Source organism: Lepidochelys kempii, chromosome 4, assembly GCF_965140265.1.
Source record: "Lepidochelys kempii isolate rLepKem1 chromosome 4, rLepKem1.hap2, whole genome shotgun sequence".
In the NCBI taxonomy this organism is placed as follows: Eukaryota; Metazoa; Chordata; order Testudines; family Cheloniidae; genus Lepidochelys; species Lepidochelys kempii.
This window is the reverse complement of record NC_133259.1, coordinates 34,138,085-34,155,042: the sequence shown is the minus strand read 5'-3', so window position 1 is coordinate 34,155,042 and position 16,958 is coordinate 34,138,085. Positions and strand designations below refer to the sequence as shown.

The following is a 16,958-nucleotide window of genomic DNA, read 5'->3' as shown; positions in this document are numbered from 1 at the left end:
CTAGCACTGTTGGTATGCTGGTGCTGTAGCAATATAGCGATTTTCAGAAAAATCTCAGTATAGACACAGTGCATAGATACTGGAAGGGTTTTCCAGAAATAAAACACTGAAACCAACCAATTTAGGAGCTTTCTGCTATCAAAAGACTGATGATACTATAGGGCAAACCAGATTTGCAACAAACATGATGGTACTTCTAAAACTAATAACTACTATTGTATTGTACGCTCTATAAATGATCTATAAAATAGGTCTAGATTATCTGTCAGACTCATCCAGCTCATCTTTATCATCATCCTAAAGCCTTGTTTACTCTCAGAGAATATATATAAGCACTTGTCTGTATCAGCACAGCTCCTCTTATGTTACAAACTGTGGAAGCAATAGTGCAGGAAAATACATGAAAATTTCTCCAATATAACACAACCCCTTGTGTGTTAAAATAGATCTTGCTTATCTTGCTAACAGTTAATTTGAGTTCAATCATTCACTCTATATGCTGCATCTTGATTTAACAGCAAAAGAAAAGCAGTAGTAAAAGGGACATTAGAATATTTATGTTATGAAGATCATTTCCTTTCACCAAAGCTGCATTGTTCTCCAGTCTTCTAATTCCATTAACAACCTGCCTCAAGTACCAGCTAGTATTCATTATTTATTGTTCATTATCCTAACTGGTTCACTGATTCATAATTCCAAGGCCAGAAAGGACCACTGTGATCACCTAGTCTGACCTCCTGTATAACACAGGCCATAGAATGTCTCCAAAATAATACTTAGAGCATATCTTTTAGAATAAAATTCAATCTTGATTTTAAAATTATCAGTGACAGAGAATCCATGCATCCCTTAGTAATTATTCCAGCGGTTAGTTACTCTCACTATGAAAAATGTATGCCTTATGTCCAGTCTGAATTTTTTCTAGCTTCAACTTCCAGCCATTGGATCATGTTATACCTTTTTCACTGTTAGATTGAAGAGCCCATTATTAAAGATTTGTTCCCCCATGTAGATACTTGTAGACTGTAATCAAGTCAGCTCTTAACCTTCTCTTTGTTAAGATAAACAGATTGAGCTCCTTGAGTCTATATTTATAAGGCATGCTTTCTAATCCTTTATTCATTCTCATGGCGTGGCACTTTACAAGACAGAAACAGACCAGGTGCTGTGGAATTTACAGTCTACAATTCAGTAAGAAATAAGTTTAAAATTAACCTTCATAAAAAACAAAATAGTCCATTAACCTTCTACACATGAGACATGTAACGGATGCAACCTTACCACATATACAGTACGACTATCCACATCTTTTGGTTGCTCACCCAGTGGCTGACGTCTTCTGATTCTAGTTCCCTCTAAATCCAGCTAAGAGCAACAAAGACAAATTAGGGCAGCATTTTCTACAGTCTTATCTGCCACCTCAACTACAGTAATAGCAGCTAAAAAAGAATGAAAAAACAATACACACTTCCACAACAGATGAGCTTTTAACTGCTCGGGCTATCAATTTCCCATCAGTCGTCAATTTTTTCATTTTGTTGAATGATACAAGAAGTGATATGTCAACATCTGGAGGAGGGAAAAAAAACAAGTTCAAAAGGAAAGCATATTTAGGTCTCATTCACATGAGCAGCAGATCAGTATTATCTAGGTGTTCTAAAGTACCATAGAAGCCACTGGGACCATTTCTATGCATAAGAACTGCAAGAGCATACCTCTGGTTTGAGTATTGACAAGAACTTACATAAAAGTAGATTTTTACCATCTGTAATTTAGGGTTTCAGTAAGCTTAGATTTTATTTCTCTTCCCCATTAACTTTCTTCCCAAAGGAATTTTGATCTATTCTTTCAGCTCCCACTGGTAACTATTCTCTTTGGAAATAAATGAAGAAAACCCCCTTTCTATTGTGGTTTTATAATGTAAAAATCTTTTGCACTGAAGAGGTGCCTTTCCTCCAAGCACTCACTTAGTGTTCAGATTCAACCCAATGCTTCCATTACAAAAGATCCCTTCACTCCCTCTATTTAGTAGCAATGAGTTATGTTGCTAAAAGTTTGACAGAAACTGTTGCAATACATGTACTGGTAAATTTTTTTACCAAGTTTATTTAACATTAACATGCAGAAAAAAGGTTAAAATATAGCCATTTGGAAGAGGGCTTTAACATCATTTTTAGATTGCATAGCATTTGATATAAAGTAACTCTAGTACATTCATTTAGCATACAATCCCACCTAGGAGGATGTCCACAATACCTTACCAAAAAAATCAAAGGACCTTTGAGCCTGTACTAGCATCATACAATCACATCACATAGCACAATACAGCGGAAAGAACCTTTTCCATCTTAAATGACAGGTATTCTGTGGTTCTTTAAGAAGCCTAACCAAAAAATCTGACACACCTGTAGCTTTTTGCTTTGTAAGGTAAAAGTCAAATAAACCACACAAACAAAAATCAAAGGACAGACTACAGAACTCTCACTAGTCTTCCTTGCCATGCAAAGAAACAACCATTCGCTCATCCAAACGTATCTAAAACACAAAATAAAAAAGCTGGAACAAAACCAAATGCAAAATTAAAGTGGGAGCTTCCATGATTCCATACCAGCTACATTATAAACCAAATATTAATAGTGAGATTGTATGCTTTCCTATCATTTTCACTGATGTAAAACAAAAACAACCAAAACAAAAACAAAATCAAAAGAACCACAAATTTTCACCCATGAAGTTTCTCCAAAAGCACCATCATAATTGGCTGTAAGGGAAGGAAAAGAATAAGAATAAATAAGATTCCTCATATGAGCAGTACCCATATCTCTCTTATGAATGGACTGTCATTGCTCCAGTTGCTTGAATGGGCTTTTTTCCTCCACAGCAGCTACACATACAGAATGCCTCTATAATTTATATATGCAATAATTCAGACCACCACCACTGCAGATGAAATTACAATTCAAAACGGAAATTTGTTTACCACTTTTTCTATTATTTAAGAGCAAACTTACATCCATCTCTAGATTTCTCTATTTGTTCTCGGAGAAATTTGTCTTTGTGAAGGTTGACATCTCCAAACCAGAAATCTACTTGTTTTGCAATATCTGACAGCACCTGCTTAACCCTGGACCTTTTCTTTTTCTCTCGTTCCTTTTTCTGTTCAGTGCTTTCCTCTTCCATGGCTTTGCCTCTTACAGTTTCATTCTCTATGCCAGTCATTCTGTCATCTGAAAATTAAACATAACTTTGTAAAAATAGTAGGCAATACTGCTTTGCTCTTCTATTGCACCTCCCATCCAATAATTTTCCAAGAGCTTTATGTTTGCAGTGTTGCTGTAGTCATGTTGGTCCTAGGAAGAAGAGCTGCATAAGCACAAAAACCTCATCTTTTTCACCAAAAGAAGTTGGTTCAATAAAAGTTATTACCTTACCCTCCTTGTCTTTCCAGAAGTTTATGCTGCTTATCACCAGCTAAGGATCTGGCTGCATGAGTTTCTGGTTTGAACCCCAAGTTTAAAAACAGTCTCTTTGTAGAGGAATCCCACACCAAAATGAATTTTAACACTTGACGGTAGTATTCAGCACAATTGGACTTGTGGTGGAAATGGGATGCACATAAGAAAATGGTCCTTGCCAGATCATCAAAAAGCTAAAACACACCTCTGCGAGTACTTATACCAGGAAAGGATGTGGCGAGCCAACATTTTTCGAACGACATCTTCTGAGTACAGTAAAATGCATTTTCACTACATTGTTAATATTCTGTCAAAGATTTAGAGCACCATATTTTTGGGCTCATTGATGAATACTGTTTTTTGCAAGTCTACATTATAATCTGGATGTGCTGTATTTAAAAATAATGTTTTCCTTTTTCTCAGTTATTTGGGGCCTGATCTTATGAGGTGCTGTGCATCCTCAACTCCCACTGACCTAACCGGCAAATTGAGGGCTCTTGGCAACTAATAAAATAAAGCTCTTAGAAAACAGAATGTAACTTGAGCAAAGATAACAAGTTACACGGGTTTATATAATTAGAGAGAAAATATCAAACTTGGTCTTGGGCATCTATAAACTCTAATTCATTTTGAGCCTGCTCACTTTTCAACCTTAAGAATGACCAGTCTTTCAGACTACTTTATTCTGTATGTGTAAAATAAAAACAGATACAACTTGGAAAAAGTGGGAAGCTGTCTAAAAATGAAGTTATCACAACGGTTGAAATATTTTATGCATGATAGCTACATAAGTCTTCCCATTGCTTGGCCAATGGTTAGTACTGCAATACAATATACCAGGAAGTGGTGCTTGTAAGAAGAAACATCAGAGAGGAAGCTCATCTTTATAACAAGATGGCATAAAAATGGAAATGGTTTTCAGATTATTGTGTAAATCAGGCTCCTCTTAGCAAGATTCCAGTTTATCTCCCTGCTGTGAGCTGACCATTCAAGATGATTTAAGGTCAACAAGTTGTCAATTAGTTTGAAAGGATAAGTGAGGTCATACTCTGACCACTGAGCCAGAAGTTCAACGTGAGTTCACGTCACACAGCAAGACAAATGTCAGCAATGCAATACAGTACTTGGAAGGAGGCTAAAGGAAAAATTGTACTATTAATTAGAGGTACTTTTTCCCACCCGATAGAGGATGCCTCTGATGAATGTCCAGTTAGAAGTTACAGACTGCAAGCCAATTCTCTAAATAAAATATTCAGGCATTATAGACGTATTCCAGACAACATCCTCTCTCTGAAAAACAAACACCCACCCCCCTTAATATCCCAAGTCTCTGAAAGCTACAGCTCATCACATAATGACAGCTGTGCTTGTCTTGTCTACACCAGCACTTAACTATCAGTATCCAACCAATCTGTAAACTATTTAGGAAGCTTCAAGTATTAAGGACATTAGAAAACCAACTTTTAGTTTAGGCAAATTCTAGATTGTGCTGGGAGCATTAACCAGGTCCCAAGTTGTGACTTTGCCAGAAGTCCTGAGCAAGGCTAGCTTGAAGATGCACTGCCCCAGGACTCAGAGTCACAATAAGATGCTCAAGGGAAGAAAGGGGATGAGAAGTGAAGATGAATGCTCTATTACCTTGCAAAGAAACCTTTCTTCAACATGCCAGCTTAGCTGCACTGGCTGATGTACTTGTGGGGAGACAAGGGAAAGCCACAGCTCTGGTAGGAGGAGGAGTGATCCTGCAGAACAGGGGTAAGTCAATAGGTGGACCCTGGGCCAAATCCGAACCACCAGACGCTTTTGAATAGACCCAGAAATTTTTATTTACTTATTATAATCATTATTATTATTATTATTTTCTCTGGAATCTGGACCATGACTATATCTTGACCAAGAAATTTAGACTGTGACAAAAAATAACTGACACCCCTGCAACAGAGGAAATCCTCCCTCTTTCATTGCTAGTCATGACTCTGGTAGCCAGCACAAGAAAATGCTTTGAATTAGCTGGGTCACAACCTGACACTGTATTGTAAAACTGGTGGAAACCAACACTATTATTTGTGGAAGAAGAAACTCATATTATTCCCTTTGAGTCATTCACCACTGAGGTTTAGGTTACTTGACCTCAGCATTAAATCAAACAATTGACATTCATTGGATTTGTATTTTAAAAACAAAGGATTGTACAAAAAAGTCTCTTGAGTTTCAACCATAGTGAAGTCATAGAAAATGCTCAAAGATCAAAAAAGCTAGCACTCTCAATCATTGTCTTATGAATAGAGCACTCACCAAAGTACTTTCCAATTTTTTCTATTTTCTTACTCAAAGTAACTATAGCAATATCCTGCTCTAGCACAATATCAACGGTCAGAACTACTTGATTTTACATAACTATATTAAAATCAGCATTAATACATTTTCACAGTTAACATCTATTACCTAGAGAGTATTTTCTAATTATTGTTCAATTTCCAACTGCATGCACACCAGCTGCTCAGGTAATTTAAATAGAAAAGATTTTAAATGGAGCAGCACATTATGTACAAAGAGTCAAAGAACAGAAAGAACAAACAATAACAAAACTTATCAGTAAAAGCTATGGGCCAAACAATGCTATACTTCCTCAGATAAGCTTTTGTTAACTTCAGTGAAAGTTAGACATTTACAAGAATTACAGGATGTAAGCGACTGTCAAGCAACTGTGGTTTTGTCAGGAAAAAAAGCCCTCTTTTAACCAACAGAAATGGGTCAGAGGTTCACGAGTCACAGTGGTACTGAGAGATATGTTTAACGCTTACAATGCCAGATTCTATTCTACTCTCACATGTGCAAGGTGCTGCATGTAAAAAGAACTGGCAGCTTTGTTATAATGTTGAGCAGGTGTAAATGCAGTATGGTAGGGTTATCAAACTGAATTGGGGGCTGCAGAGCTGAACTTAGATTGCAGTCATTTAGAGTATGTTCTATACTGTACTGCACTGGAAACTTGGGCTCAGACTCAGGTTTGAGCCCACCCCCTTATCATCCACTCACAACACTGATCAGCAAGGGGCCCATCCAAGGAGTGCGGGGGGGGGGGGGGGGGAGGGAGAGGGAAGAGCCTGATACTGTGTGAGACTTAGGTCCAAGCCCTATCATTTTGTAGGGTGAATGCAGCTCAAGCAACAGACCCAAGTCAGAAGATCGGTGTATCACATCCTGGACAAGTGGGCCCAACTCCAGCAACTGTAAGCCCAGGTTTACAATACAGCCTGGATACTCAACCCAATGCACAAGCGTGGGTCGGGTTTACAATGCAGTGTAGACATGGCCAGAGAGGCGAGTGCAGACCACAGCAGGGCAGAAGTCAACTCCCTCGCTACACCACTGCACTGATCGCAAAGGAACTGCCCCTCCCCGTGCCAATGGCCTCACTCCGGAGTGCTAGGAGGAGGTGACACAGGGGGCAGCAACAGCACTTCGGAGTCACCCCCTCAAGCCCTGACGGACAAGAGGGAGGATCCAGTGATGAGCTGCGCCCCCCGCCCCAGCGCGCCCAACGCCACTAACGCCTCTTGCCCATCGCACGAGCCGCGCGGAAGCGCCTTGACGCATGCGCGGAGAAAGCACCTGGCAGCGCCCCCTGCCCGCGGGGCGGAAGGGGTTACACGTTGCCCTAAATCCCCATGTCTCTCCCTCACCCCGTCCGGAGAGCCGGGCTTTCACCTGCCGCCGCGAACTCCTGCGGGCTTCTGGCGGCGTGACGCACAAGCCCGCGGCCAGAGAACCCACGCCCGCCTCCTCCCCGGGCTCCTGCCCTCCCTGGCGCAGCAGCAGTCACAGCATGGACACCAGCGCGCGACGCTCGGCCGCAGGAGAAGGCCCCCGCCTGCCCTTCCGCCGGATCCCAGCGTCAGTTCTCTGCGAAGGGCGCTCGTGAGCGCGTGCCGCCGGCACGCCACCTCTTGGCTACCGGCTCTCGCGCCGCCCGCCAGGCGGGGCGGGGCTTCCCATGCTGTCGCGCTGGAAAACAACGTCATCGACAGCGGGCGGCGCGGGAAACCTTTGAACATGGGAGAAAGGCGGAGACCGCGAGAGGTGCGGGAAGAGAGGGGGAGGGCCGGCTCCTGGCGCTCTGACACCCCCGGCCCCGCGTCTCTCGGACGTAGCCCAGGCGCCACCCGGCCCCATCGGGGTCAGCACAGCGATCGCCCCTTAGCGCAACCGCGTCCGGTCTCACGTCGCCAGCCCTCCCTCCCTCGCCGCTTTTAAGGGTGACCGGAGAGGCTCAGCGCTGCTGGGCTCGCGATCCGTGCCGGGGGGGTTGGGAAAGACCGGGGCGGGGGAGGCCGGCTCGGGCTGCTTGCTGTTTATTACACCAGGACTAGCAGGAGTGCAGCGCCCGCTCGCCCGCCCTGTGGGCTCGGGAGGGGCTCGTCCGCCTCCATAGAAACGGTCAGTCAGTGACATGACGCGTCTGGTGACGAAAACAAGAGCCCCCGGATGTCGGGGCGTACCCCTCTGTCCGCTCCGTGGCAGCATGTCTACCCTCGCCTCCTGTCTTTGTCTAGTCCTTCCGGCACCCGCGTCCTCCAGCCTAGCTAGCGTGTGACTTGCTGATGGGTGGATTGCTCCATGCATGCTCTCCAGAGCAGGGACTACTGCCTCTGGTCGATGTTTGTACAGTACTCTGGCCTCTAGAGGCAAAGAGCAGAAGCCCAACTTCTTTCCATTGCAGGTCACCTTAGTGCTTCCCATCAGCTTGCCCCAGAGACAGGATTTGCTATAAGTCAGTCCTGGTTCACTTTTTTTTTCTTAAAGCTCTGCTATACCAAAGAAACCACTAAAAAGTGTAGCACCTAATGTCTTGCTATCAGGCGGAAAAAAATAAAAATAATATATAACTTTGAAATGTTAAGAGCTTCAGTTACACTAATAACCCAACTTTCAAGGGTAAAAAGTATTAGTCTTTAACATTGGGATTTTTAAAAGCACTCAGTATTGCCTGAACTCTGCTGTCATTGAAGTCAGTGGTAAAAGTCCCATTGACTTCAGTAAGATCAGTGTTTAGCTAACATGGAATACTTTTGAAAATTCCCTTGTAAATGGTTTGAGATGGTGGCTGTTAATCACCTTTAATATGAAGGGAGTGATATGAGAGCAAAATAATAATGTTTCATGCCCTGCCAGAAATATGAGTACAGTTTGTTCTGGTACAAATCCTTTCAGAACCATAATACTTTCTAGGAATTAGTGCTGGATCAGAAAGAAAAGTTGATTATTTTTCATTCTTTTAATTTCTCTCTTCCTCTGCTGCTGTTAAATTTGTAACTATGAAAACATTATAAGATACTGTCTTTCATAGAAACTATGCAGTACGGTCTTATTTTTAACATTAGGCATTATCAATATTGCTGATTTATTCTAGGTCGTTAAGGCTTTCACCAACAGATTCTATAATTTCCATTCTTATTCTTGTTCCATTTTGTTACTTGGGATGAGATGAAGACTATCTGAAAATTCCTATTCTGCTCTTAAGTAACCATCTTTGTGTAAAATGGCTTGATTTAGCATTGTTATTAGCTCAAGTAAGGGGAAAGTGCAGACTTCTAGTATTGTTACAAGAATGGTGATGGGCCACAGAATCTGAATTGCACAGTTGGGAACATGATTTTCCATATATCTCTCTAAACAGTACAAAGACTGAGAAGAATAAATTTATAGGTAAAGGTTCGGAGCCACCTTGTGGTGAGTGTGTAGAATTTAAGAAGTTGAAAGACAAGACACTTTAAAACTGGAATTCATAATGAAAAAGGTAGCACAGCTTGAGAGACATTGTCATGAGAAAAAGCATGAATATATTTTATCTTCTAATACATGTTTTTGATTCAGTTGTAAATACATTTATATAGAAAGAAAATATATTCTAATTTAATATCTGTTTATCTGCTAACAGCATAATCAGCATATTATGATTTTTCAAAAATACCTTTTGGGGACCAACTAGAAAAGTATTCTATGAGATATTTCAACTTGTCTCTACTGCTCTGACTGTTAAAATATAACAACCCTAACCCGAATGTTAAAATATACTAAGTATTCTCATTATCCCTTCATCTATGTTTTAATAGCTAGTCTAATCATCATATTTTTTTCTGTAATCTCTCCAGCTTTCCCATGTTTTATGTCTTGCCATGTGCCTTTTCTTATGTTTGATTACTTTTAAACACTTACTTATATTGCTGTCTACAGAGCCAGCCAGTGATTTCAAGAAGTTAGAGCAATTGCCAGTGTTAGCTGTGTTCCTTTGGTTGTGTTTTAATTGAAGTCTCAGCAACTGATAATGATGATTAAGATCCCAATGTAAGTGCAAGTCTTTACATATAAATACAAGTTATTATGTTTAACATTTACTTTTCTACTCTATTGGTGTGTCAGTGTTTGAAGATGAGGAAATGTTTTATAAAGTTTTGATTACTATTGACTGCCTTAGGCCAAGATTTTCATGGGAGACTAGTGATTTTAGGTGCCCAACTTGAGACACCTAAAAGAGGCTTGATTTTGCAGTATGTGTACTCAGCACTTTCAGAAGATCAGGTCCCTTTGTAGTGTTCAAAATTAGGTACCAAAAATGAAGCCCCACCAAATCACTAGGGGCTTGAAAGTCTTTCTTAATTTGTTAGTAGTGGATATGTTGTTTTCTGTTTGAAAATTATTAGCCTAATAATTTTCAAAGTGTGCATAAACATTAATTAAACTGATTTTTCAGAGATGTGCTAATATTATCAGCTAGAGCTTCCATTAAAATGAATATGAGTTAAAGATGCTCAACACCTCTGAAAATTAGACCTCTTCTTGATATGTACTAAAAATGCTGTTTTTGCTAATATTTTTTATTTTTGTTAGCTTATTTTCACCATATGAGTATTTAGAACTCCAAAATTCCTTCACTATAACCACCACCCAGTTTTTACCCTGTCTTACTTCCCACTCCCTTATAGGGAAAGTACTGGATGTGTGTCTTTTTTGTCTGACACTTGCATTGTAGCGGAGTTGAATTCCAAATCTGCCCTTCTCTCTTTTGGGTAGGGTGAAGATCTGAATATCTGCAGTAAGCCTTTGGATTGCTTTGTTTCACCAAAGCAATGGCTTGTCAGGAGTTTACTGTGAGTCTTATTTTTATAATTGTATATAAAATTCAAATATGCATGTAGGACCACTGTAAATAATTTGTATTTACATTTTTTTTTTAAAAATAAGATCTTGTACACTCATCAGAAGACAAAGAAATCAAAAGTATGGCAAGATGGAGTTTTGAAGACCAGTATTGGAGGAAATAAGGTGAAGAATTCAGGTTTAATACAGTATGATACTCTAATACTGTATCATATATAGTACTACTCTTGCATCTTCTATTTGTGTCACTCTGTTTGCTTTTTGAAACACAATTGTTGTTTAAAATTATCCTATTTTGATACAGGCAACCTTATTTGATGACAGAGGACAATGTTTGGAGAGTGTATTTGTTAAATCTCAGGTATTTCTTTATTATTTTTATAATAATTTAAAAGCTTTTATCCTTGTTTGGATAGTAAGTTGAGGCAGCATCTTTTATCTTCACATGATCCAAAATTCCATACACTACAGTTTTGTCTAGCTTATCGTTGCTAATGTTCTGATCCTTGCAGCTGTTAAATTTTTGCATTAGAAAACAATCATCTGGACAGGTTGTTTGTATGTCACTGTATGTCACTATATGTAAAGCAGTACAAAGCAGTACATAGCAGATGTATTCAGTGGATAACTGACAAATGTGCTTATGGTGGATAATGAATAGTAACGTACAGTAAGTTTTCACTGCATGTGGTTGTGCAACCCACTATGCTTGGAATATCCTCCTACTAAAGTATGTAATTCTTTCACACCATTTCTTTAAAAACAAAAAGAAAAAAAAATCCTTCATAGACCTACCTATTCTAGAAAGCATTACAACTACAATGTACTCTCACCATTACATGTTTGATTTTGATCTGTATAGTACCTTTTCATGTTGCAAGCTCCTGAGGTGGAGAGCTGTTTGTTTGGTATTACTGAGTTATTGTACAGCCAAACACTGATGGACCTATATAAATAATTAGGATTTAAGGAGCTAGATGTTTAAAAACTTCTTTTTTTTAAAGCTACAGTATTCAGTAGTCTGAGCAAATTGGAGTTTTTACATTAAAACCTATACAAACATAATTTGAAACTAAGGGCTAATGTTTGCTTTCATATCTAGTCTGCTCCAGTTGTCTAGGATAGAGTGAATATTGTGTGTTATGCTTTCATTTATGACAATATTGTAAACAAAAATTCTTTCAGTATGCATACGTTTTGCAACATTTAGGATAAACTGTCATTTTTTCACTGGCCGTTACACACACTATCCCTTTTGTTCTTTGTCTCGACTAGGTGAAACCTGGAGATGACTTAGAAAGTGACCGATATTTGATCACAATTGAAGCAGCAAAAGTTACTGAAAACTGTGGTAGTGAGCAGCCAAAGAAAACAGAAGCTCCTATATTGAACAGAAATAGTTTGAAGCCCACTGGTCTATCTCTGCCACATCTACCTGTTGGCTTGAAAAGGAAACATACTGTATGTTTTTGTTTCTTATGTATATTTGACATTCATATACAATTTAAAACATTAATGGAACTTCTTAATTTGCACTAGTGTCAGGGAAAACCAATTTCAGAGTACTCAGTTTCCCTCCTCCTGGTTGTGTATTCCCTGTACCTGCATCCAACTTCATGTCTTTCCTAGTGCTTTCTGCTTATCCAAGGAATAAGGCTGTGTTTTGGGCATGTAAGGGAGGAATTCCAGTGGAGTGAAATCAAGTGAGGTGTGTGTAGACAAGAAAATAAAAATAAAATGTTTGAGTATAATTCTCAGCTGCAAACTACATTAATATAAGTATTTTATTTAGAACCGTGACTTGTTAAATTCACACTAAATATGTCATCCTAGCCAGCTTTATTTTACAGCATGTTAGGTTCGATTTAGTTACAGGTCGTTAACATTAATGTAGTAATGAAGAGTATTAAACTTCCAGTGGATGCATTAGTACATATTTGGGTAGTACAAATGAAATAAGTAAGATGTATTGGAAAGAAAATATGTAATTAAAATTTGTGCTGCCGGAGATGAACAAAACTACCTTGCTCAGCATATGTAAGCAAGTCTATTGTTTTGATACATATCATTCTGTGAATTCTTATGCATGTATATTTCAGCAGTCTCTGTTCATACCATTTTCCTTAAACGTCTATCAATTTTTCTCTTACCACCTTTTTTCAGAGGGGCTCAAAACATTACATGGTTTGCACAATAATGTATATGTTGCAGTGCCTGGGAACAGAGTGGCTTAATGCCAGAGTTTCAGTATTAAATGTACTGATACATTTTTGTGCTTTGGGGGGACTGTAATATTATCAAGAGTTATTTTTTCCTGGTTTAATAGATTTGTTATGTTTAGCAGCATTGCCGCTCTTAAGGGTGCAATACAAAAGAAGCATAATTTGGGATTGTTCAATGAATGTGTCAAATTGTTTGATAAGAACATGCAGCATAAAAGGTGCACTGTTGCTTTTTACTGTTTAGGTTTCAAATTTAAAAGCTGATTTATGAATAAGATTAAAATTAAAAACTTTTCTCTTAGGGCTTCCAGGGGCCACGTCAAGTTGAAAAGAAAATGGTGCCAATGGAAGATGATGCAGCAATAATATCCCCTTCATCTAAGTGGTCTCAGTCTTCCTTTCCGTCTCAGTTGCATATCACCTCTCCTTTATTTTCTACTACTTGCAAGAAGGATGCAAAAACTAATTTACCGTCTCACTCTAATAATGATGCTTGCGCAAGTAACGATAGAGACGGTATGTCTGTCTCCTCACTGGTTTCCACTTCTTATATTTGCATTCCCAAAGAAGTGATACACAATAGAAACCACAGCATCTCCATTTCTGAACAGATGGAATCAAATTGTCAGATAATCAATGGTGAGGCAGTCTCACAGAACATCAGGAGCAAAGCACAGATTATAGCACTTCTGAAATCCAAGCCAACACAACTGTGCAAAGAGCAAAAACCTTCTGAAATCACAGAGTGTTTTTCTGGATATCAGCCATCAGAAAGCACAGGCATTTTATTTAAACGAAAGAGCGAAACTCTATCTGGACATATGGATAACTCTGACAGAGAAAGCACCAAGAATATACAGCACCAGTATACAACAGAGAAAATTATAACTAATAATTGTTGGGATGTTTATATGCTGCCAAATTCAACGGAACTATCTTGTGATGAAGAAGTCATAGAAAGGAGACATGACAAAACAAGTAATGTAGGTTTGGATTTACAAGACCCTTACAACGCAAAGGTTTCACAGTTCGAAACAGCTTTTGTGCAGCCTGTTGAAAAAGAGCTAAATTACAGTTGCATGAAATTATCAGATCATGAGAGGCAATACAGCTGGGATTGTAAAATAGCTTCTCAAGCTTCTGCATCCAGCAGAAGTGACTGGGCAATTCAACTGTCAACTATTAATGAAAGTTCTGGTGAAGACCAACCAAATACTTGTGTATTATCTGAACCAAACATAAATAAAGAGAGTAACATTCAATTTGTCTCATCTTCAGAAGAGGTTTATTCTAGAAGCACAAATGAGTCTATTACCTTTGAAATAAATCTCCCCAAATCCAATGAACATGCAGTAACTGAGAGTCTTAAAGATTCAGCAGTTTCTTCTGCTCAGTCACAAAGTCAACCTCTGCCAAGAATAAATTCAGGAAGTGTAGTTAATGAGTCTAAGATTTCTGGGGACGTAACATGGGCTGGTCCTGGAGCTATAAATGAGGAATTAACTGTATGTGGAGATGTTAGTGATCAAGCTGGACAGTTCATGGAAATTAACTTCAATCTGTTGGATGGTTTTGATTTTAGTGACACAGAAGATAAAGTAGTATGTGAAAGTAATATGTTTTCACAGGGTTCAGCATGCTTGACAAAGGGAGCTATGGCACAAAATGGTGAGAGGAGGGTTCACAGGAACTGTGAAGTAATGCTACATAGTAATGAGGAAAGAGTTGTCAAATATTCAGCAATGCTGGGAGAGAGAGATGATAATCAGATCAGAGAGTCTCTGCCATTAAAACTTTGTGATGAAACCTATGAAGGTTTTGACAAGAGTGTGAAAGATGCTCTAACTCCTTCTTTGATTGAACTGGGACATTCAGAGGCTGAAAACATTGTAAAAGGGATGAGTGCAAGTACATTAAATATTGAAACCACTGGCAGTGAGAGAGGCTTTGATTTCTCACCAGTGTGTACTGTTAGTGACTTACTAGTGAATAAAAAGTGCTCTGATGATTTTGTGCACAGTGGAGTCAGTAATTATGAATGTGATACTAAGAACAACAAGTTTGAGAAAACTGAAATTATTTCATATATTCCTGCTACTTTACAAACTTCTGTCATGGACAAAAATCCTGAAAGAGATGTTCTACATCTTGGAGGCACAAACTCCCAGGATAATTCTTTAGAAAATTACTTGGGTGCTAGTGGTGATGACATTAAACCAGTTAGTTCTTTACTAGCCTTACCACTAAGGGCTTGCAATTCCAATGACCCATGCCAGTATATTACAAGTAAATATTGTATTGCATTTGATACATTAGATAAAGAACATACTCAGGTTTCCAGAACTGCCACTTATCCTTTAACAAAAGGGCATTCATCTTCAAAGGGAGCCGGAATAGGTGAAACGGAGTTTGAAAATGGATCAAGCATCATGCCTTCTATCCATGAAGCCAGGGAAGGTGAAAGAATGGGAACTGATTGCTTGAAACATTTGGCTCAAATTGATAATTCCTCAGGGCTTCCTGAGTTGGCAAATGGCATTATTCTTTTAAGATCTTTGACAGAACATAAGACAGCATTAGAAAGCTTACAAATGATGGAGGAAAATAATAGTTTGCTGTATCAACGAGAGACTACTAAAGAGAAAAGTGAACAAGCTGAAGAATTGGAAGGTTAGGTCAAATTCCATTTGACACTGGATTATGGAATTACATTTTTAAATATTTGATTTCTACATTAGTGTTTGACCTGGCTGCTTTATTTTCCCGTAAAGATTTAATTCTATTGAAAAAAAGTATTTCCAATCAGAAAATTGAATTTTGGTATGAGTTTTATATGTTCTACAGATGATATCTTATACTTTCCATGAGTATCTTGGCACAGATAAACAAACAAACTTATTTTTATCTAGTCTCAACAGAGGAGACAAGGATTGAATGGGCATGGAGACTGAACTGCCTTTCAACCCTAGAAGTCATCATTTTAGGTCATGTTGAAACATACTGCAGGGGAAGCTTTCACTATCACTTTGTATTGTACCTGTGCTGTAGTTAAATAAAATGCTTCCGTTTCCAGAACTGCTAGTCATAACTTTTCACTAATATTAAAATTCACAATTTAATTTTTTTTACAGTTAATTTCATGTAGGATCTGGTCCTGCATCACTGAACACAATGGGATTTCGCCATTGACTCCTGTGGATATAGGATTGGGCCCTTTAACAGAGTCTGTAGGAAAAATGATGACCATAATAGTGACTAAGCAGAATGTTATGCTTCATTATTGCCTGAAAGTTGGAGGTCGACTCCCCCACCCCAAGCCAGAGAATGTGGGAACAGCTAGAAAATACAAGGATTGAAGATGGATGATTTGTTACACAAAACTACAAAAGACAAATAGAGTAACATTTTGTACTGATAATTAGTTAACATCACAGTTATTGGCTACAGTGAGTAGGCTTTTAGGCCTGACCTAAAGCTCATTGAAGTCTTTACATGGACTTCAGTGGATTTGAGAGCAGGGCCTACTAACATTTGAGTCTGTGGTAAGGATTTAACTTATCAACATGGTAATTTGTAAGCATTGAAATTTGACAATTTTTATCAAAGTATACCATTAAAATTATTGAAAGAAAATTGAAAATCTGATTATGGGTCAAATTCTGTCTGCAGTTATTTGTGCATTGCCATTTAAACTAATTGGACAGTATTTAGCCCTAATATGTTTTTAAAGTGAGCAGCACAACATGTGAAGGGACAGCAATCTCCAGAAGTAAGATTTTTTTTGAAGATGGCTTCCTTTCATTTTGAGATTTAAAATAAACAGTGTTTTCCTCAAGCCATTGTCATTTGTATATTAAACAAAGATTTAAAATGATAAAAATCAGACCCCGCATATGTAATAGAAAACACATAAGGGGGATCAATTCTGAACTTAGTGGTAGTTGAGGAAACAAAGCAACTCTTACAACTGGGTGAACAGATGTAATTCCTGGAAAATGTATAATCAGGTAGGAGAATGTATACTTGAGCCATCTGAAAGCAATATCTGTTGTATATTGCAATTTTATTTCAGATTTCCCATTCTAGCAGTGGGCCCTGATAACATGATTACTCAGTGGTG

General features: G+C 38.6%; 2 protein-coding genes across 7 annotated transcripts in view; one reads left to right on the top strand and one right to left on the bottom strand.

Moving 5' to 3' along the window:
- Positions 1–7,441, bottom strand: part of LARP7 (La ribonucleoprotein 7, transcriptional regulator) — a 36,253-nt gene extending 28,812 nt beyond the window's left edge. For 2 of the 6 annotated variants that reach the window (XM_073340912.1, XM_073340917.1), the window contains exons 1-4: positions 7,142–7,441; positions 3,012–3,227; positions 1,469–1,569; positions 1,282–1,365 (exon numbers count right to left, since the gene is read on the bottom strand). In XM_073340912.1, coding sequence (XP_073197013.1) covers positions 1,282–1,365; positions 1,469–1,569; positions 3,012–3,219 — 393 coding nt within the window. In that variant the 5' untranslated portion in view covers positions 3,220–3,227; positions 7,142–7,441. Of the gene's footprint in view, positions 1–1,281; positions 1,366–1,468; positions 1,570–3,011; positions 3,228–5,093; positions 5,198–7,070; positions 7,095–7,141 lie in introns of those variants that run through there. The other 4 variants (XM_073340913.1, XM_073340915.1, XM_073340914.1 and 1 more) reach the window with 4 other exon arrangements.
- ZGRF1 (zinc finger GRF-type containing 1) overlaps positions 7,096–16,958 on the top strand; it is a 51,984-nt gene continuing 42,121 nt past the window's right edge. The window contains exons 1-7 of the mRNA XM_073343179.1: positions 7,096–7,538; positions 9,693–9,803; positions 10,530–10,606; positions 10,701–10,781; positions 10,921–10,977; positions 11,892–12,077; positions 13,141–15,508. Of these exons, the coding sequence (XP_073199280.1) occupies positions 10,586–10,606; positions 10,701–10,781; positions 10,921–10,977; positions 11,892–12,077; positions 13,141–15,508 (2,713 nt within the window). The 5' untranslated portion in view covers positions 7,096–7,538; positions 9,693–9,803; positions 10,530–10,585. The remainder of the gene's footprint in view (positions 7,539–9,692; positions 9,804–10,529; positions 10,607–10,700; positions 10,782–10,920; positions 10,978–11,891; positions 12,078–13,140; positions 15,509–16,958) is intronic.